The sequence below is a fragment of the Pan paniscus genome, chromosome 12 (assembly GCF_029289425.2).
Source record: "Pan paniscus chromosome 12, NHGRI_mPanPan1-v2.0_pri, whole genome shotgun sequence".
Lineage (NCBI taxonomy): Eukaryota > Metazoa > Chordata > Mammalia > Primates > Hominidae > Pan > Pan paniscus.
The window spans coordinates 125,151,379-125,173,960 of NC_073261.2; the positions used below are offsets into that span (position 1 = coordinate 125,151,379).

General features: G+C 47.7%; 1 protein-coding gene across 4 annotated transcripts in view; it reads right to left on the reverse strand.

Moving 5' to 3' along the window:
* The window catches only part of TPO (thyroid peroxidase), a 127,364-nt gene extending 107,185 nt beyond the window's left edge, over positions 1 to 20,179 (reverse strand). For 3 of the 4 annotated variants that reach the window (XM_063594675.1, XM_063594674.1, XM_063594673.1), the window contains exons 1-3: positions 20,086 to 20,179; positions 11,298 to 11,382; positions 1,270 to 1,439 (exon numbers count right to left, since the gene is read on the reverse strand). In XM_063594675.1, coding sequence (XP_063450745.1) covers positions 1,270 to 1,439; positions 11,298 to 11,382; positions 20,086 to 20,179 — 349 coding nt within the window. Of the gene's footprint in view, positions 1 to 1,269; positions 1,440 to 11,297; positions 11,535 to 20,085 lie in introns of those variants that run through there. The other variant, XM_063594672.1, reaches the window with a different exon arrangement.
* Between the last annotated feature and the right edge of the window lie 2,403 nt (positions 20,180 to 22,582).

Genomic DNA, 22,582 nt, shown 5'->3' on the forward strand with positions numbered 1-22,582 from the left:
AGCCTAGAAGGACAGGCACTGACCTTTAATGGAATTCTGGCTTGGTGATGAAGTAATGGGAAACCTCTTTTAGGTTCCTCGTGTTCTAAATTTTCTAGATGGGCTATGCTCACAACGGAAATCATTTTAAAACATTCTAAATTATGGAGTCCTTAAGTTCTACATTACAGCCTGGACCAAATACCTCAGCCTATTCTCCTAAACATCTATGTCTACAGACCCGGCAGTGAGCATGTGGCTCTAAGGCATGGACCAGAAAGACCCACATCTTCTGATGTCAGGAACTGCCATTTCCATAGGAGGCCTGACAGGACAGTGGACAGGACAGTGTCCCATAACAGGACAGTGGACCAAGAGTTCTTAGAAACATCGTTCAGCCATATGGTTTGAAAGAAAGGACATTTCAAATGAATCTTAGCTTGCTATGAAATTAATTAAACTTCACTGTTAAGTTTAGGATTTGAGAATTCTGGTCAATACTGATTTAGCCAAGTTTGTCTTATTCTAAAAGCTAAGTAACCAGCACCAAATTGATCTATAGCTAGTTAGAAGGAAGAACTCAGAGGCCAAGTAGCTCATGGCGCTGCAGAGAAAAAATTCTCGATAAATTAATTAAAAAGACATTTCGCTGACTCGCTCTGCATCATAGGAAGCACCAATATGCCTTTTGACTGCCTGCATTACCATCTCAGTATCTTATGCCCATAGAGTGCTTTAGAGCTGAAGAAATAATGACATTTGCTCCTGGTTTATGCACTGGTCTTCTGATAGCCATCGGAGTGAGCAGTGCCACTGTCCTCATTTGAGATGAGTAAATTGGCTCTCAAAGGTCCTGGGTAGTTCTGCTGAGGCACCAGCAACTCAGTGGGAAGATGGGGCTCCCTGCAATGCGCTGCCTCACACATGAAGTCCTTTCACTGAAGAGATTTTATGAATGAGCTTGCCAAGTTTTAACTAAGAGGGGGGCTATGGGAAAATTCCTAAATTATTTCATACCATAAAAATGGATGTTTAGCTTATTGAGCTACTTTTCAAATTTGATTTGGATAGGAGAGAAATAGCTATTTTCCAGAGTAACAAAAATAAGATATTGAGACTGTTTGGTAAGCATTTTTAAAAATTGCAGCTTGTATGCTTTGAAAGAGCTGGAGTCCCATCCTGCTTGGTCTCAAGTAAAAAACATGCCCTGAGCAAGCAGCCCCTGGACAAAGTCAAGGCGTCCTCCTTCGGGAGTTGCCGCTTCTCAGTGGGGAGAGGGGCACACATTACCCGTTGGATGCTGTGATTGTTGAGTTTTCAGGTTGACTTTTCTTTTCATCGCTTGTATTGATGTTTCCATTATCTCTGCTGCTCGGGCAATCACTCCACTTGTTGGCTCAGGAAGTTTGGAAAAAGACAGAAGCTGAGCTGGAGAAAGGATTCCTCTTTTCTTGAGGTTTCTATGGCACATAAAGAAGATATAAAATAGATTATTTGTCTATGGTAGCTTTGGTACTTAATTACTAATTAATTAAGCAGACATTTATTGAGTAACTACTGTGTCCCAGACAATGTGACAGGCACTGCGGGGTGTGCACAGGTAAAACATGTGCAGTTGCTGTCCACGGGGTCATCGGGTTTAGGAACGGGAATAGGGTGTAAGTGACGCATCAGTATTGAATGATGAGGAAAATGGCACAGACTTGCCCTTTACAAAACTGCCAAATCAGAATGAATTGAATTCTCATAACAATTGCGGACAGGCCATCACATCCAAACCGAGACATGATTTGTTTATGTCCCAGCTAATGAGACAGGATACTGGGGAGTGCATGGCCCTGCCCTGATCTCAGAGCCAAAGCCTGCAGAAGCTGCATGTGTCCCAGCTCCAACTTCTTCCCTTCCCACTCCAGTGCAGAGCATTGGCTCAATGCAGCCCTAGAACGGGGCAGCAAAGCTGTTCACAGTGAGAGCTAAACACACCCTCATAGAAGAAGAAATATGTGAAGCCTGCCTCATCTGAATGCCTCTCCTCATCTGGGGCCTCCCCTCACCTGCAGGCCTCTCCTCATCTGGGGCCTCCCCTCACCTGCAGGCCTCTCCTCACCTGCAGGCCTCACCCCACCTGCAGGCCTCCCCTCACCTACAGGCCTCTCCTCACCTGCAGGCCTCCCCTCACCTGCAGGCCTCTCCTTACCTGGGGCCTCACCTCACCTGCAGGCCTCACCCCACCTGCAGGCCTCACCCCACCTGCAGGCCTCTCCTCACCTGCAGGCCTCCCCTCACCTGCAGGCCTCCCCTCACCTGCAGGCCTCTCCTCACCTGCAGGCCTCTCCACACGTGGGGCCTCCCCTCACCTGTAGGCCTCCCCTTACTCCTGGTCTCCCACATAGGCACCTGGCCTTTTTAGATTCTCAGCAGCAGCAGCTACACGGAACCAATCCAAGGTTTCACAACTGGCTTGCCTACTAGCATTTGAGGACCTGGGGAACCTGGAGAGAAAGCACAGAGGTGACCTTTGCAACAATGCTGCCAACACCTGGGTGGATCAGAGCATTGTCCAGGCACCTGCAGAATGGAATTACTGAGTCCCCAGGACCCAAGGGAGGACTACATCAAGTTCACCATCCTTCTTGTCTGAGTGTTGAGTCAATCACCTTTGGCAGCAAAGCTGGCAGGGCCAGGCCTCAAAGAAGAAGCAGAGTGACCACAGCGGACTGTGCTCTGGGGGCTCCAGACAGCTGCCCTGGCTGAGTCGCCTGCAGGGCGGGGCCTCTCCAGCTGACAGGAGGCCAGCACCGCCCAAGTGACCACGGCAGGTGTGTGAGTGGACAGGTCCTGGAGCAAGAGCAGGAGCAAGAGAGTAGAGTGGGGGAGGTGTTGGCAGGTGTGCGAGTGTCAGACGCCAGACAGAACTACAGAGCTGGCAGGAGAACCTCCTTCCCTCTGCAAGTTAGACATGAGGCTCAGGGCTCAGAATCACCCACTGTGGCTTTGGGAAAAGTGACCTAGTTGTTCTCTTCAGTTGTTCTGCCATAATTAAATGCATTGTTTATATTTTTGTTTATTAATAATAACCCCAAAATACATAGTGCTTACTGAGTGAAAATAAAGTTTTAGGTGCTGTGCTAAGCACTTGTATTCCTCCCGTAGTTAATAATATTGAATACTAAAAACGAATGTGCTAAGAGAGATTTTAAGTGCTCTCACCACATGTACACACCAATCACTACGGAAGGTGATGGGTATGTTAATTTTGTTTGACGGTAGTGATCATTTCATTATGTATTTGTATATCAAAACATCATTTTGCACATCAGAAATATATACAATAAAAATAAATTTTTAAAAAGCTTACTTGTTAACCTATTTTTTGCATTGCTGTAAAGAAATACCGGAGAATGGGTAATTTATAAGGAAAAGGGATTTAATTGGCTCAAAGTTCTGCGGGCTGTGCAAACATGGACCCAGGATCTGCTTGGCTTCTGGGGAGACCTCGGGAAGCCACAGTCATGGTGGAAGGTGCAGCAGGAGCAGGTGTCTCACATGGTGAGAGAAGGAGCAAGAGGTCAAGCGGGCAGGTGCCACACAACGTAAAACAACCAGGTCTCACATGGACTTCCTGGGCAAGAACTGACTCATCACCAAGAGGATGGGGCTAAACCATTCATCAGGGATTTGCCCTTGTGATCCAATCACCTCTCACCAGGCCTCACCTCCAACATCCAGAATCACATTTTAACATGAGATTTAAGGGGGAAAAGCATCTACACCTTATTATTCTACCCGTTCCCCCAAATCCCACACCTTTCTCACATTCCAAAATACAACTGTGCCTTCGCAACTGTCCCCCAAAGTCTTAATTTATTCTGGCATTAACTCAAAATCCCAAGTCCAAAGTCTCATCTGGAGATGAGGTCCTTCTACCTATGAGCCTCTGAGATAAAAAAGCAGTTATATGTTTCCAAGATACAATGGGGGCACCAGCATTGGGTATATTTTTCCATTCTAAAAGGGAGAAATCAGCCAACAGGAAGGCTTGATAGGCCCCACACCAGTCTACACTCAGCAGGCAATTCATTAAATCTTAAAGCTCTGAAACAATCTCCTTTGACTCCGTGTCCTGTACCCTGGTGTGAGGAATGGGCTCCCATAGCCTTGGGCAGCTCTGCCCCTGTGGCTTCCCTGAACACAGCCCACCTGGCTGCTCTCATGGGTTGGAGTTGAGCACTTGAGGCTTTTTCAGGTGCAGAGTGCAAGCTGCTGGTGGATCTACCATTCTGGGGTCTGCGGGGCGATGGCCCCCTTCCCACAGCTCCATTAAGCAGTGTCTCAGTGGGCACTCTGTGTGGGGGCTTCAACCTCACATTCCCCCTCAGCATGGCCCTAGTAGAGTCATTCTGAGAGGGCTTTGCCCCTGAAGTAGGCTTCTACCTGGGCACTAGGCTTTTTCATGGATTCTCTGAAATCTAGGGGAAGCTACTAAGCCTCCTTAACTCCTGCATTCTGTGAGCCTGAAGGCTGAACACCGTGTGAAAGCTATAGACACTTACGGCTCGGACTGTTCAAGCTGTGGCTTGAGTAGTACCTGGGCCCCTCTGAGCCAAGCCCAGAGCCAGAGTAGCTGGGATACAGGGATCAGTGTCCCTGGGCTGCACAGGACAAAGAGGCCCAAGGTCTAGACTCTGAAGTCAGTCTTTCCTCCTAGATCTCTGGCCTTGTTACAGTAAGGGCTGTCCTGAGGACTTATACCATGCTTTCTTCGAGGCCCTTTTCCTATTGTCTTGGATAGTAGCACTTGGCTCCCTTTTAGTCATGCTAGTCTCTCTAGTAAATGGTTACTCCAACAACCCCCTTTAATTCTTTCCCTGAAAACAGGATATTGTTGTCTATCAGGTGGCTAGCCTGCAAATTTTCCAAATGTTTATGCTCTGCTTCCCTTTTAAATATAAGTTCCAAATACAAATCATTTCTTTGCTCTCATATCTGATGGTTGGTTGTTAGAAGAAGCCAGACCACCCCTTGAATTCTTTGCTGCATAGAAATTTCTTCTGCCAGATACTCCAAGTCATCACTCGTAAGTTCAAATTTCCATAGATGCCCACGACTTGGACACAATGCAGCCAAGCTCTTTGCTGAGGCATAGCACAGGCGACCTCTACCTCCAGTTCCCAGTAAGTTCCTCATTTCCATCTGAGACCATGTCAGCCTGGCCTTCACTGTCCCTATTTCTACCCGCGTTTTGGTCACAGTCATTTGGCAAGTCTCTAGGAAGTTCTAAACTTTCCCTTGTCTTTCTGTCTTCTTCTCAGCCCTCCAAACTCTTCCAACCCCTGCCATTACACAGTTCCAAAGCCACTCCCACAATTTCAGGTATCTTTATAGAAACACCCTACTCCTCAGTACCAATTTTCTGTGTTAGGCCATTTTCACATTGCTATAAAGAAATACCTGAGACTTGGTAATTTACCCAGAAAAGAAGTTTAATTGGCTCACGGTTCTTCTGGCTATATAAGCATGGCTCCTGCACCTGCCTGGCTTCTGGTGAGGGCCTCACGAAGCCGACAACCACGGCAGAAGTTGAATGGGGAGTGATCAGGTCCCAGAGTAAGAGCAGGAGCAGGAGAGTAGAGTGGGGGAGATGCCACAGAATTTTAAACAACCAGATCTCACGTGAAGTAACTGAGCAAAAACTCCCTTATCACCAACGGGATGGGGCAAATCACTCACCATATATATTAGAAATAACTTCATGTACATACAAATGCATATGACATTTAACTTAAAATATAAAACACGTGTTTTATATCTGCTGACGTGTTTGTAAAAGGTACTATATAGTCATGAACTTTGAGGACACTGAAATTATAGCTACTTATAACTAACACATTAGCCAGCCATAGTTCATGGATGCCAGCCAAAGACAGGAGACTCTCGGCCCAGACACAAGTGACATTGTCAGTCACAGCAGCAGCACAGCCAGAGTGTAAGTACCTGTGCAGGTTCCCCAGGACTCGCCATGGTAGACAGGATAGCAACCCTCCCCAAAACGCGTGCTTTCCTTGGAGACATTTATCTAAAATCTATCTGAGCAAGACATTTGGCTAATAGGAAGAACGAGAATTCTCTGGAGATCTGAAGGCCAAGGGTGCTCCTTTTGATGAAATCCACTTTCTCTGCTTCCTAGAACATCACCTGCACCCACTCGAGGGCTCACCTGTCTCATCCCTTCTTTTGCCTGGCACCCATGGGACAACACAATCTGGGCCCAAAAGGGGTACGTCAGGAAAGCAGGGGTCTGGGAAACTGAGCTCAGCTCTTGACAGTGACGTGGAGGGTATCACCCAGTGGATCCCCTGGATAGGTCCCCAGGCCATGCTGCCCATGCCAGCCCTTCCTGTCCCTGCAACTGCCGTGTAGCTCAGAGGACTCTCCCTTGCTGGCTGGTCACTTTCCCGTCATGTCCATGTTCTGCAGAGCCCAGCCTGTGGGGAGCTCAGTTCAGGAGAGCCTGGAAAGGTGCTTCAACCACCCCACAAGCCACAGTCTGCTCTGTTCATCTGCTGCTATTTCCCAGGGGCCCCAGCCATGGGTCATTCTGAATGCAGACAGTTTGCAGCCCAGCCCAGGGCTGCATGTTACTTTAAGACCTCAGCTTCAGAACATAAGCAAGGTATTAATAGGTGACACTTTCAGGCTCTTAATTGCAGCAAAATATCTGAAAATCAAACTCAAATTAGGGAAATTTTGACTCTAGCTGGTTTCGCATTCTTAATGTCAAGAGCCCACACAGAGCCATGCATCAAATATATGTTCCCACGAATTCTCCGGATGGCTCTTGGTTTGGGGACATCATCCAATAGCTTCATTTGATTAAATAATAACACTCCCTTAGCTCTTCTGTCTGTCATCCCAGTAATGCCCAGAGTGTTTCACCATGAACAGTAAACAGACTCAAATGGTATCACCAATCTAGATGCAGATATTCCAGGCTGAATACACCCTGGAACTCACAGCAAATTGTGAATATTGGAAATGGTCCCTGAATGCTAAAAGGGAATGAATTTACTGCTCAAGGAGTGACAGACCATGGGGTGAGCAACTGAGACTGATGGGAGCATTTGGTTCCTCGGCCTCTGGTCTCCCGGACCCACAGCCTCCTCATGCAGACGCTTCTTCTGTCCATGCCGAAATTATAAAATTACGAAGCGGAGAAAGGGAGACAGTTGCTCCCACTCTCACGGCAGGTGGAGGGAGCAGATCTGCAGTGCCCGCTCTTTGCCATGGTGGGAGAAAAGCACACTGCCCTGTCCGAGGGGTGCCTGCCAGGTCAAGGGCACACTCACCCTCACCCCCACACACTCATGGGGCCACTCACTACCAGCCACACCTGGCCAGGTGGCCCAGACACAATGCCTGCCTCCCTCACAGGGTCTGGCTGCTGCAGGTGAACCTGGTTGCTGATGCAGCCTGGGCCGCAGGCCCCAGAACCCTCCCCCTCTGCCTCCCTGGACATCATATCTTCCTTCAGAACACACTGCACTCTCCAGTCAAACAGGGATGCTCTTCCCCAGAGCCTGGGCCGGCATGCTCACTGCACATCGTAAAGATCTGGGTCCCCAGGCACAGGGCCCCCCTCCCCAGATGTGGCCCCTTCTGTGTGCAGCCTGCCCTGGTCTCCTTTCCATTGCTCTATGGGAGCTGGTCTCAGGGAATGAGCGTAAACACTAAAACTCTGGCCCCATCAACCTTGGGAGCAAAGTCCCTTTGTCCCTGGCCCCATGCTACCCAGGTAAGTGAAGTGATGAATGAGGGGGGTAGGGTGGTCTCAGACTCTCCCTTTTCGTAAACCCTTCCGTAGGCAGGTTCTGTGCTTTCCTATCGCTTTCCAAAAGCCTAGGGCCATACCACTGTCCATGAGTGAGTGGAAGAAATGATTTAGGCACACTCTAGTTTTGGATATTATCTTTTAGAAAAGTTATTTTTTTTTCCTTTTCGGCTCTAAAGTAACTAGATGTGTTTTGAAGGATAAAAGTATTTTATTATTATTAAAACTTTTACTCAAAGTAAGTCAGTTCTCCAACCAACAAACCATCATGTTTCCTGATGATCTAATAAATTCATCCCTAAATGAAGTGCCTTCTTCAGGTGTCTGTCTTTACAGAAGGAGCATGGACTTTTCAGAATATGAAATAATCTAATGCATTTCTGTATCCTGGCATCTAGAACAATGACTTTACAGAAGGAGCATGGACTTCTGAGAATATGAAATGATCTAACTTATCTCTGTATCCCGGCATCTAGAACAATGACTTTACAGAAGGAGCATGGACTTTTGAGGATATGAAATGATCGAACTCATCTCTGTATCCCAGCATCTAGAACAACGACTTTACAGAAGGAGCATGGACTTCTGAGGATATGAAATGATCAAACTCATCTCTGTATCCCGGCATCTAGAAAAATGACTTTATGGAAGGAGCACGGACTTCTGAGAATATGAAATGATGGAACTCATCTCTGTATCCTGGCATCTGGAACAATGACTTTACAGAAGGAGCATGGACTTCTGAGTATATGAAATGATCAAACTCACCTCTGTATCCCGGCATCTAGAACAATGACTTTACAGAAGGAGCACAGACTTCTGAGGATATGAAATGATCGAACTCATCTCTGTATCCTGGCATCTAGAACAATGACTTTACAGAAGGAGCATAGACTTCTGAGAATATGAAATGATCTAACGCATCTCTGTATCCCGCATCTAGAACAATGACTTTACAGAAGGAGTACAGACTTCTGAGGATAGAAAATGATCTAACTCATCTCTGTATCCCAGCATCTAGAACAATGACTTTACAGAAGGAGCATAGACTTCTGAGGATATGAAATGATCTAACGCATCTCTGTATCCCGGCATCTAGAACAATGACTTTACAGAAGGGGCACGGACTTCTGAGAATATGAAATGATCTAACGCATCTCTGTATCCCGGCATCTAGAAAAATGACTGCACAGAAGGGGCACGGACTTCTGAGAATATGAAATGATCTAACTCATCTCTGTATCCCGGCATCTAGAACATGACTTTACAGAAGGAACACGGACTTCTGAGGATATGAAATGATCTAACTCATCTCTGTATCCCGGCATCTAGAACAATGACTTTACAGGAGGAGCACAGACTGCTGAGAATATGAAATGATCGAACTCATCTCTGTATCCTGGCATCTAGAACATGACTTTACAGAAGGAGCACGGACTTCTGAGAATATGAAATCATCTAACTCATCTCTGTATCCCGGCATCTAGAACAATGACTGCATAGAAGGAGCTCAGACTTTTGAGGATATGAAATGATCGAACTCATCTCTGTATCCCAGCATCCAGAACAATGACTTTACAGAAGGAGCACGGACTTTTGAGGATATGAAATGATCAAACTCATCTCTGTGTCCCGGCATCTAGAACAATGACTTTATAGAGGGAGCATGGACTTCTGAGGATATGAAATGATCAAACTCATCTCTGTATCCCAGCATCTAGAAAAATGACTTTACAGAAGGAGCATAGACTTCTGAGGATATGAAATGATCTAACGCATCTCTGTATCCCGGCATCTAGAACAATGACTTTACAGAAGGAGCACGGACTTCTGAGAATATGAAATGGTCGAACTCATCTCTGTATCCCGGCATCTAGAACAATGACTGTTCCACAGTAGAAACAGTATTTCTTAAGGAAAGAAACATAGTTGGAATAGGTGTATAGTATACTGTATTTTTTGAGAGCCAGCAAAAGGCAAATCTTTCCAATAGTCTCCCCAGTTGATGCCTCTCCTGGTCTTCCCTCACTCTAATGCATCCTTAGGATCAAGGCATTGATTTCAAAAGGGTTCTGTTAACATGCAATTTGTAAACCAAAAATAAAATTCTAATGTCCTCGCCTAACCACCTGAGTGGATCCCACCTCTCGGCCAAGAGCATTCCAAAGTTAGCCTGAAAAGCTGGGTCAGGTCACGATGGAAGGTGGTGGGTCAGACACACCTCCTTCTACCCCTCCAGCATCAACATCAACACAGACCTTAAGTCTGATAAGAAACATTCACCATCTCTTCTCTGTGAAGCTCATAAAACCTTGGTGTCCATAACCCCTTAACATAACCCAGACATTCCGTCCTACTGATAATAATTCCTTCAGCTGATTGTCAGTCAGAAAACTGTTACATCTACTTATGACCTGGAAGCTCCCCACCATGTAAATCTGACACGTATTGATTGATGTCTTATGTCTCTCTAAGATGTGTAAAAGCAAGCTGTGCCCCAGCCATCTTGGGCACATGTCCTCAGGACCTCCTGACACTGCGTCACACGGGTGCATCCTTATCCTTGTTAAAATAAACGTTCTAAATTGACTGAGATCTGTCTTAGATACTTGGGTTCACAAATTGTTACTAAGAGAGCAGCACACACTTCTTACTACGCACTTGGTATCCACCCCCACTGCCATGTCTTCCCCAGGAATTCCTGCCCATTTTAGACATATTAAAGTGTGCGTGAGTTTATGAGAAATAGTGTTTCTCTTTCTTTTCCCTTTGATTCAATTTTTAGAAAATAAATAATAATTTGTTTGCAGCCAATATGAACAGTAAGGTATTTTTCTGGCTGGAATAATAGAAATTTGGAATAAATTAACTGCTGTCTTTTGATATTTTGTATGTCGAGAACTTATATAATTATTAGTCAACTTCCTACAAAATAATAAGCTTGGGAGGGCAAACTACTTTACAGGTTTTTTGTTTTTTGTTTTTCTTTTCTTTTTCTAGACAGGTAATATGAGACCACAATATTCTTAATAGTGGTGTCTGTTATATAATTACAAATGCTAATTATTTCAAAAATGGGGGAGAGCCCCATTTAATTCTTTATTCTATGCCACAGGTAATGTTACAGTTATATCACAACACCAAAGATCTGGGATCTAGGTCTCTCTTTTCCTCCTTAATCTGTCCTAATCCTGGAGAAGAGAGGCTGGTTTTGCTATCAGGACGTCAGCCTCTACTGTCTTTTAACCAGGATATACGTAATTGCTAATTGCATCAGGGTGCTCTTCCTTTGTGTCTTGCTTAAGAAAGGATTGGAGATTAAATACCAGTTCTGTCTGCTGCTTTCACATGACACTGGGGAAGTAAATTAACAATGGCAAGCTTCAGGTTTTCATCTGCAATTGCGAAAATTAGGCCACACGTGTGTGGATGTCAGGGAGGATGCGCCTGTAGGTGGCATTCGGGGCGGCGGCCCCTCCGCAAGGCTCACCTCTGCATCGTGGCGTACATGGCGGTGTCCACCAGGCGCTTGCTTTCCTCCAAGACGCTAGAGACACGAGACTCCTCAGGCTTTCCTACGGAACAGAATATCACACAGTCAAAGCGCAATGACAGTTCAGCGATTCATTGACAGTGTTGCTTTGTCCCTCAAGCCCATCTTGCTGTGGTGATGCCCACGTGGCTTCCGGGACAGGCAGGCAGCCAGGTCCCGGGGTCGCTTCCCCTCCACAGGCCTTCACTTCCCCGCTACAGAGGGGCGTCCACCCCCACTGCACGGAGCTGCCTGGAGGATGGGATGAGAGCTGCTCACCTTAATTTCGCACTTGCCCAAACCACTTCAAATGATTCTGAATAACTTTTGTTCTGAACATTCATCACTGGTTACCTGAGCTAGTGGTAAAGTTGATAAGATTTGCCTGTCTTGTGCACTTAATAAAAGATAAAATAATTCCACTATACCAGCAGTTTCCAATGAAAACACTCCTATGTTATTTGTTTTAGCACCTGGAATGTTTAAGAGGTTAAGATCCCATTTCTGGGTATCAACGTGAAGTTCCGGACGCGGTAACAGGAAGACGGCAAGTGTTTCTGGCCATGTTCACACGTCAGTCCTGTTACTAAATTCACATGTGTAGCATCAATACTTCACCAAAGGAATGAATTGGCTCCTAAAAGCAAATAGAAGTCCCTGAAGGGCACACCGGGCTCTCACTCTCCCCATGGCCCAGCGCGGCATCTGCACAATGTCGGTCCAGGAGAGGTGCCTGCTCGAGGTCGGTCCAGCGCGGCGTCTGCACAATGTCGGTCCGGGAGAGGCGCCTGCACGAGGTCGGCCCAGGAGAGGCGCCTGCACGAGGTCGGTCCAGGAGAGGCGGCTGCACGAGGTCGGTCCAGGAGAGGCGGCTGCACGAGGTCGGTCCAGGAGAGGCGGCTGCACAATGTCGGTCCAGGAGAGGCGCCTGCACGAGGTCGGTCCAGGAGAGGCGGCTGCACGAGGTCGGTCCAGGAGAGGCGGCTGCACGAGGTCTGTCCAGGAGAGGCGCCTGCGTGAGGTCGGTCCAGCGCGGCACCTGCACTAGGTCTGTCCAGCGCGGCGCCTGCACAATGTTGGTCCAGGAGAGGCGCCTGCACGACGTCGGTCTAGCGTGGCGCCTGCACAATGTCGGTCCAGGAGAGGCGCCTGCACGAGGTCGGTCCAGGAGAGGCGGCTGCACGAGGTCGGCCCAGGAGAGGCGCCTGCACGAGGTCGGCCCAGGAGAGGCGCCTGCACGAGGTCGGCCCAGGAGAGGCGCCTGCACGAGGTCGGTCCAGGAGAGGCGGCTGCACGAGGTCGGCCCAGGAGAGGCGCCTGCACGAGGTCGGCCCAGGAGAGGCGCCTGCACGAGGTCGGTCCAGGAGAGGCGGCTGCACGAGGTCTGTCCAGGAGAGGCGCCTGCGCGAGGTTGGTCCAGCGCGGCGCCTGCACAATGTCGGTCCAGGAGAGGCGCCTGCACGACGTCGGTCTAGCGTGGCGCCTGCACAATGTCGGTCCAGGAGAGGCGGCTGCACGAGGTCTGTCCAGGAGAGGCGCCTGCGCGAGGTCGGTCCAGCGCGGCGCCTGCACAATGTCGGTCCAGGAGAGGCGCCTGCAGGGTCTTCAAGGCTTCAGCCCTACGCGCCTTCCATGCTCGTCCCCACCCAAGGAGCACACAAATTCCCCAGGATCACTTCTTCCTGCTCACTCTGCCCTGCTGCGTCTGTTCCGTTGGCCACCCAGTTTCTTACAGTGTGATACAGCAAAGTTAAGAAAACCTCCGTGCTGGATCTCTCTTGGGTTCTGGGATGAGTAACCAGTGGTTAAGCACTTGGGGCAGAGGGTGACCCCTCAGGGTTGGGCAGAGAGCAATGAACAGAGCCCCCCGGTGTGGGGCTCCCTGGGGCAAGGGCAGGAGGGAGGGAGGAACACCTAGCACGGGCTCACAGCTCGCCGGGGACCCCCAGCACAGCCGTCAGAGCTGCAGGCTCTGGGTGTGGAATCTGAAGAGGGGACCTGGCTTTACGCCAGTGTGTGCGTGCTTGGGACAGTGCAATGTGGGACGATGCCACCAAGAGTGAGTAGGAGCCGAGAGGGGAGGGGCGGCCTGGGCGTCGCAGGACCGGTGGCAGGTGTGGACCTCAAGGACCAGCATTCCGGGCTTTATGGAGATTTCTTTCAGCTCTCAAGAATCAGGGAACCTCCTGTTCCCACAGAAGCTTGAGATATAAGACACCTGGAATTTTCCTTTATTTTCCTCTTATTTCCTTCTAAACCCACTGCAACTGCCCAGGCAACTCAACTCACATTTTGTATTCTGCGGTCAGTCACGACCGCTTATTTGCCAAATGCAGTAACCACCCCTGCCCCCCACCTCCCCAGGACTCTGGTGCTTTTGGGATGTTGCCGGCATTCTTAAGTGGCAGAGGGGTGACGGCCATGGGCTCTGGAGTGAGACAAATCAATCTCCGAGTGACGCGGCAGCTCACTTCACCTGGCGCGGTTTTCTCTCCTAGCTGCAGAGTTACATCTTAGGATGGTTTTAGAGAGAAGTTTGCACAGCTCTTGGCCGAGGGCCTCGCAAGTGTGCTCTGAAGAGAGAAGTTTGCACGGCTCTGGGCTGAGGGCCTGGCAAGTGCAAAGAGTTACGTCTTAGGATGGTTTTAGAGAGAGGTTTGCACGGCTTTTGGTCCAGGGCCTGGCAAGCGTTCAGTGCTCCCGGCCGTTGTGCCTTTTGCTTTCAGTCTCTGGCCACTGTCTCTCTCAGCCTCGGTCACTGTGGCTTTCTTCTCTCCATGGTCTCCCTCCTGTGAGTGTCACCTCGGGTGCATTTCTGGCTCCTCTGATCTTTGCCCTCTCCTCTCACCCTCCTTTGGTCCTCTCCCAAATGCCCGTTTTCCACTTGAACTTCTCTCCTGAGTCACGCCATCCTCCTCTGTTCCCTGTTGAGGGGTGTTAATAGCCTGAAATAACCACCCTGCCAGCTCAAGTCCCCAAGCAAGAAGCCCAGCCATGGCTTTCCTTGCCTTTCACTCACCATGTGGTGTGAATTTCCCCATAACATCTCTGGGAGAACATTCTGCTCCTGCCTGGCCCTTGCCAGTCTCACTTTCTACTGCCTTAGTAGAAGGAGCTCTTGACTGGCTCCTGCACTGATCTCCCCACCATCCTTCTGTCCCTCCTGCTGTCACCAAGTGACCTTTCTAAACCAAGGCCTGCTTGTGCCTGTGCCTTTGATGAAAGCATCTGAAGGCTCCTGATGCCCACTGAATTGCGTGCAGGTCTTCCTCAGAATCCAGGACGTCCACAGCCTGCCCAAGACCAATTTCCATGTTGCAGAGCTGTGGAGGTAACGCACAATTTATCCTTCATCTCATGAAATTGTCAATCTCAAGCTCCCAGCTCTTCCTTTATGAAATTTTGATCCTGCTGATCTTTAGGTACCAGAAAAAAAATTAGCTCTGTCACTCACACCACCTGTGTATATGCACCCTATCACTGAGAGTCTCTTCAGGACTCTGCAAAGTTCTACGCTATTCACGACCAAGACCAAAGGCTGGTTTTCAGCAGGCACTTGACAATTATTTAAGAACCAACTGATTAAATACAAAGAAACATGCTTATCCTTCTCTACTATGCTTGGAAACGGCAGTTACTAGAGAGATCATTCCCTGTTATTGACCAATATTAATATATTGTTATTCAAGTTTAACTGATCATATGTTGCTTAGTCTCTAGTTTCTTTTCTTATTGTAAAATATTTTACAGAATTATAACATTCTTATAGGCTTGCAGATTATTAGTCTTTTACGTTTCATAAAATAAATCCATTTCTGTATTGAAAACTTCCTCCCAGAGACACATAACTCTCATCAGATAGTCTCAAGTCTCTACTGGAACTGGTGGTGTTTTCATTGTTTAGGTTAACTACTTCTTGGCTGAATAGAGATGACTGACATCCATCTGTAGGGGAAGAAGAAACCTTTTCTCTCCCTGCATCTTAGATTAATTTTCTGGGGCATTGAAATTAGACTGACAAAAGGCAGAGTCACAGGAGGAAAACTCACAGGGGTTATTAGCCTGGACTCCTGCTTCCACGAGGGAGACCCCTGAGCGCCCCGAGATGGAAACTTGAACGGATCGTTAGAACTCTGCTGCACAGCCCCTCAGCAAAAGAACAATCATTTTCCAAGAAGCTGCAAGACCAAAGCAAAGGACTTCGAGTTCCCAGGAAACACGTTGTGAGGAGGCCTCTCTGGGGCAACTACAGGAAGGGAGGCCAGGGCTGCAGAGGTTTGCCACACAAATGCCTATGGGGCTGGTTCCAGGCTGTTGAGGGCCTGGGGTCCCTGGTGATGAATTTCTGTCCTTTCTGTTGGAGAGGGAAATGGTCACTTCTGCGGATTTATGTTCTACTTTTAGGCAAATAGAGGCAGGGCAGATGGCTTTTCCTTTATCTGCTGCTTCTCAGTTTCCATCAGCTCACATTAGCTCTCCTGCCACCAGGGAGCTGGGGTGGCCAGCTCTGAGCCCCTTGCTATCGTTAGCTCTGCAGCGCCCTTCCTTCCTCGGTTCCCAGCAGTCCCAGGGAAGAGGCGTCTGATGCAAGGACCATAGACTTAGGGAGTTTGAACCCCAAGTTTTTTTTCAGAACTGAACACTGAGTTCTAGGGAGTCACGGGACTTAATTACTTGCTCTGGAGAAGCCGCCCGCTGCTCTCTGCCTGCGCCTTCTCAAGATTGCTCCTGCTCTGAGGGGCGCATGGCACGGTTCCCCCAAATTCTCCTTTATGCATATTCATATTGTTCATAAAAGAGGTGGGATTCAGGGACACATTAGGCAAGAACATACCACATTTCAGAAAGAAGAAGGAAGTTGCCTTGTTCCAAAGGCGGTTTATGTAAAATATATATATGAAAGCCAAAATCTTTCTTCTCCAAAACCATAAGCCCCCAGGGCCAGAGCTTTGCTCCTAATTCTAAGCGCTTGATTCCTGTTTAGAGTTGTGTGTTGATTCTTACTTTAATCCTTGCTGTTGAAATTTAATGAACTGGAATAAGGTTTGCCAACTTTCCTTTTAAAACAAATTCACTCATTAGGCTAGCTTCCCAAATTTTCCCAGGCTGCAGGCAGCGCCTCTGCTTCCTGTTGTTCATTTGCATCTTATTTTAACAGCTATAACTTGTGGAACATTTGCCATAAAGATAATTGCACATAAATCTTGATTTTGCACAAATGCTGGAATGCCTCTCAGCCTGTGTGGTGATGAATACACAGGGTTCTGGTGAAGAACATTCTGTTCAGGGCTTTAGAGGAGGGATTGATAGCAAACTTCTCTTAGACAACAATGGTCAAGCATAGATTTTTTTTTTTCCATTTTCAAAGACTCTTATTACAGAATTTTCAGGTGCTGAAGTTTATTTCTCTTTGTGCTTTGACCCTACGGGATCCTGCTCTGGAACAAGAGTCTCTCCTGCACCCACCCAGTCTGAGCACTGGCCGAGATCTTTCCCTTATTATTCTCACCTTCCTACAGTTCGCAGACAAGTTGATACAACCTAAACTCTATCCAGGACTGATGCTTTTCTTTTTTTTTCTCTGTCTCTCTCTTTTTTTTTTTTTTTTTTTTTTTTTTTGAGATGGATTCTCACTCTGTCACCTAGAGTGGAGTGCAGTGGTGTGATCTCGACTCTGCAACCTCCACCTCCTGGGTTCAACTGATTCTCGTGCCTCAGCCTCCCGAGTAGCTGGGATGACAGGTGGGCACCACCACGCCCAGCTAATTTTTTTTTGTATTTTTAGTAGAGATGGGGTTTTGCCATGTTGGTCAGGCTGGTCTTGAACTCCTAGCCTCAAGTGATCTTCCCGCCTCGGCCTCCCAAAGTGTTGGGATTGCAGATGTGAGTCACGGCACTGGCCTGATACTGTGTTGGGATTGCAGATGTGAGTCACGGCACTGGCCTAATACTGTGTTGGGATTGCAGATGTGAGTCACGGCACTGGCCTGATACTGTGTTGGGATTGCAGATGTGAGTCACGGCACTGGCCTGATGATACTGTGTTGGGATTGCAGATGTGAGTCACGGCACTGGCCTGATACTGTGTTGGGATTGCAGATGTGAGTCACGGCACTGGCCTGATACTGTGTTGGGATTGCAGATGTGAGTCACGGCACTGGCCTGATGATACTGTGTTGGGATTGCAGATGTGAGTCACGGCACTGGCCTGATACTGCGTTGGGATTGCAGATGTGAGTCACGGCACTGGCCTGATACTGTGTTGGGATTGCAGATGTGAGTCACGGCACTGGCCTGATACTGTGTTGGGACTGCAGATGTGAGTCACGGCACTGGCCTGATACTTTTCGCTGAGTACTTATCATCGAGCTTCAAGTATGAGGATGTGTGTTGGTTCTCTGTAAAGACCTGGGACATGAGACTGAGCGGCCACAGCCTTGCTGCTTCTGAGACTTCCAGACCTCTACGTTTTGATCTGTAAAATGGGTGCCTGACACATAAGGGTGAGCCACCCACCAAGCAGGACCCCCCGGAGCACCATCTGCTTACGGTGACCGTGTGTGGTCCAGAGGAAGCCTGGATCCTCTTGGCCCTGCCGCTGCCTGCTCTTTGGCTTGTCCTGCACAGAGGCTGGGGAGCAGGCCAAGGTTTTTGCTTCACATGTCTGTGAGCACAGGTGACATAAACCCACACACAGTCATTGGGCATCATTTTCCAAACAGATTTAAAGCTGCAAAACGACTATTAAAGGCTGTAAAATAGAAATACTGTGAGACACATAATATTTTTTCAGTAACTCATTCACATTTCAAGCAAACAATAAGTCAGCTTTGAAATATTGGAGCAGGCAGAAGCATGTGCCCAGCACGCGGGGCAGTTGTCAGCTGCCGTCCTGTGCACTCATGACGTGTCAACCAAAAGTTTAAGCAAAACGAAAAGGTCAAATCTCCCAGAGATGGAAAAATAATTTTTAAAAACTGTTTTAGCAAAAGCTGTGGATACTGCATTCCTGATGGCTTTTTAAATGTGATTTTTAAAATTAAAAAACATGTTACAAAGTTTTAAATATTTTGTTGAATAGCTCTCATGTATAACAACTTGCTCATAACTAGCTCTTGACTTCTAACATGTTTTACTCTGGTTTTATACAACCAGGTCCTACTAAATATGAAATAAAATAACAAAGTAATTAATTTACAAACCATTGGCTGAACATCTAGCATGTTCCAGGTGACAGAGTGACTGATTTATTCTGGGAAGATGCAAAATCACTTTTTCCTGAGGTTCTTTATATTGTGACTCCATTTTTATTTTTTGTTTTTTGGTGATTGCCGAGGTACTGCATTCACCACTTTAAATGGAGTATCTCATTCTTGCTCACGAATAATGACTGTGATGAGTAATTTTCCAGTGTTCTCCATTTGCAGGTGAGGGACAGGAATGAGGGGTGAGTAGCCCATCCTTGGGGCATGGATGGAAGCTGGCAGGGAGAGGCCCCACGGCTTCCCTGATCTCAGAGTGGGCAGTGACCAGGACGTCCTGGGGGCTGTGGAGGGAGAGTTTTTTAAGGAGCCTACGAGTCTGTTATGGACTTCACTGCAGCTCCTAATATGGTTGTGAAGTCCTGAGATGCAGAAAAATTGGGGTAAAATGTGGCCCCCAGCAGGAGGCTGGGCTGGGTGTGGCTGGGAGCAGCGAGGACTCCATATTCTGTGACCCTGAACGACAGACAAGGCCTCCAGTCCTGGGAAAGGCTGGTGAGGGCAGAGGTGCCAGTGCTGTGCCATGGCCCCAAGACTGTGTCCAGAGACCCAGGGACCTGCCCGGCAAGGTGTCACCTGCTCCAGGGGCCCCGGGACTATGTGCAGAGGCCCAGAGACCTGCCCAGCGAGGTGTCACCTGCTCCAGGGGCCCCGGGACTGTGTGCAGAGGCCCAGGGACCTGCCCGGCAAGGTGTCACCTGCTCCAGGGGCCCTAGGACTGTGTCCAGAGGCCCAGGGACCTGCCCAGCAAGGTGTCACCTGCTCCAGGGGCCCCGAGACTGTGTGCAGAGGCCCAGGGACCTGCCTGGCAAGGTGTCACCTGCTCCAGGGGCCCCGAGACTGTGTGCAGAGGCCCAGGGACCTGCCTGGCAAGGTGTCACCTGCTCCAGGGGCTCCAGGACTGTGTCCAGAGGCCCAGGGACCTGCCCAGCGAGGTGTCACCTGCTCCCGGGGCCAGCGGTGTCCATGGGGTGAAATGTCCAGGCAAATGCCCCTGCAGTGTTCACTCCAGTGAGACTTGTTCTCAGGGTTTGGAACTTTATTTATTTTATCAAAAGAAAAGCAAAGAGTTTGATCTGTGATTATTTTAACCCCTGCCTCTCAGTAGCTTTCTTAACTTGTTTTCACATAGTAGCACACTGATTCCAGAAAATACATCACAGAAGTTATTTAATAAAAAATAATTCTGTAGCAAAGGAAGAAAAACACTCCCAAAGAATTTTTTTTTCAAATATATGAATAGGTAAAAGTGAAAATTGTCTATTGTGTCATCCAAGGAAAATCAGCTCTTTTTTAAAGAAAGAAATGTACGTATTTCAATCCTTCTAAAATCAAGAATTACAATTTTTTTTTCTTAAGCATAACAAAGCATACACTACAGGGGCCTAAACTGACTCTCAGGAGCTACCATTATGCCCTCTATTTTAGTAAGTGTGAAAAATAACTTTATAAGGCCAGAAGACCACAATGTGTTTGCTACTTACCCCAAAGGAGCTCTTTCCCTCTTGAGATGAAGGGGAAGAAGGCTTCTGTGCAGGCCATAACCAGCGTGACAGACAGCACAGCGAGCGCTCTCATTCTAAAATTAACGGAAGGAAACAGAGTATGCAATCAAGCACTGACAAGGCCATGGGAACCGCTGTGTCCTTGTCTCCCTGCTGAGGGGCTCCCTCCACTGACTCCACGCAGCCTCTACCGCGGTGAACGACCCTCACAGGCCTGGGGTCTGCGAGACCAGAGTCACCGTCCATGTCAGGAGGTTACAGAAGCTGCAGTGCTGAGCAGGCCTCCCAGGCCCCCATTATTCAAAAACAGAGTTTTTATGTTGGCAGCTCCAGTTGCCAATATATCTCAGTAATAACCTATTTAAATTTTTGGTAATGTCAAATAGTGTAACAGTACTGGGAATAATTATTGGGAATGAAAAAAATCTGTTTCCCCTAATGCATCTATGTGGCAAAAAGTGAATACTATTAGAAATTTAGTCTTTATAAAAGTGATAAATAAAACCCCTAAATGCCTATTGAATTTCTTAAAGCATTCTTATGTCCATAAAATCATTTTAGAATTCTAGTTGTTAAGACAAAACAGAAGATTCAAAATTCATCATTTCTACTTTCAAATCCTTGTTTTCTTCTCTTAGGCTTTCTGTGGCTATTTTTGAGCCACTAATTTTGTTAAGCAGGATAGCACCAGTGAGTCCATGCTGACAGGAATGTGTCTCAGTAGACGGTGATCTAGGAATCGACCCTACAGGACTCACATGTTCCAGCGGAGGTCATTGCAAACAGCACTCATCAGTCAGTCAGTCAGCTTTGCTGAGAGACGCCACCCATACCTGCTATAATGGCCCAAATTACAGCCTCTCTTGGGCCACTTTACAAGTTCCAATGATGAATTTCTCTTAGAAAATGGAAAAATAAAAAGCTTTACAACCTGACCTTTTTTCCTCTTCTCAGCCAACTGCACTGTTGGGTAATTTCCACGGCTGTAACTCTTCTGAAATGGGCGCCTCAATTGCCTTCCAGGGACTTGGTTACCCACCTTATAAACTGACTCCGCGCTTGGATAGCCCGTCAAGACGCTAGAAAGTGGAGTGGCGTCTGTTCTTCGTTGGGACAGAATGTCTGCGGGCTTTGTTGTGTTTGCGCCGGGCCTCTTGTGTGTCCTGACTGGTCAGAAACAAAGTGCCATGTCATCAGGGTCCACATGCAGTCCAGCCTCTGGCCGAATGAGTTAGGAAGAAGAGGGGAAAAATTATACAGGGAGAAAGAATAAACCAACTAAATCCAGACTTGTGACACTTGCATTTTCCTCCCTCTTACTTTCACAGTTAAATACCCTGTGGAAAAGGGGCTGTTAATCTTCCGAGGATTGGGTTGGGTGCAGCTCCCAGGCCCACCGATGACTCGCTCTACAACTCTGAGCCTTTTGCTTCCTGTCCCCGAGCCCCTAGTTTTCTTATCACTAAGAGGTGAATAAAGTACACTTTTTTCCAATGTGTTGAGGTGAAAAATGAGCACAGTTCAGTGTGTGTTCGCCAGCATGCAGACATTCTCCCCTCAATCCTCATCACGCACCCATCAAAAGAGTCCCCACAAAGACAGAGTTGTTCTGTAGGAAGGTCACCGTGACTGCATTCCGAACACTGGGAGATGACATGTTTTCATGGGTGATCTGCTTTCAGGCTGTATCTCATCATGAAAATGATAAAAAAAACACATCTTCAATGACCCGCTCCTGAGACTTGGAGCCTCTTCATGCCCCCGGAAGTCCTATGGGTTTCTAGTTTGTGAAAATCATCTTCATCTTTCTCCTTTTCTTTCCCCCTCTCCAAATGTGACTGATGCTTCCTCTAGGTAATTTGAAACTAAATGCTGAAACACGATGCAAAGACTTCAGAACATTAATCTTTGTTAGAAGATGTTCTGAAGCTCAAGAATGTGATGATTTGCCTTTAACATTCTCCCCTCAATCCTCATCACTCACCCATCAAATGGGTGAAGATAACAAATGAGTTAGACAAGCTCTGAAGAGCAGGGAGGAGATCAGCCAACAGTGATATAATCCCTCCACGCACCCTGAGAATGGTCACTAGGAGGGTGGGGTTTGGATAGAGAGGAAGGACCAGACTCGGTGGCTCATTAAAGAGGATTCCATGGCTCAATGATGAGTTACTGTTGGGAACAGAAGAAAAGCACAGAGCCTCTGAGGATTCAGCTATCCTCGGTTTGATGCCTAAGCAAGTGAAAATCTCATGTACTGGCCCTAGGAAGGCCAGAGAAGAAAGGAGACTGGCTGTGAAAAGCAAAGGAACAGCAGGCTCAGGCTTGGAATTGTGTTGGAGGTGCCCGTGGCACAGGCGGGCAGTGAGCTCTTGGGCATTTGGAAATGTACTTTCAGCTGTTGGGTGAAGTCCAGCTTAAAAAGACACATTTGGGAGTCCTGAGGGGGGATACAGTAGTGGACTGTGAGTGAATG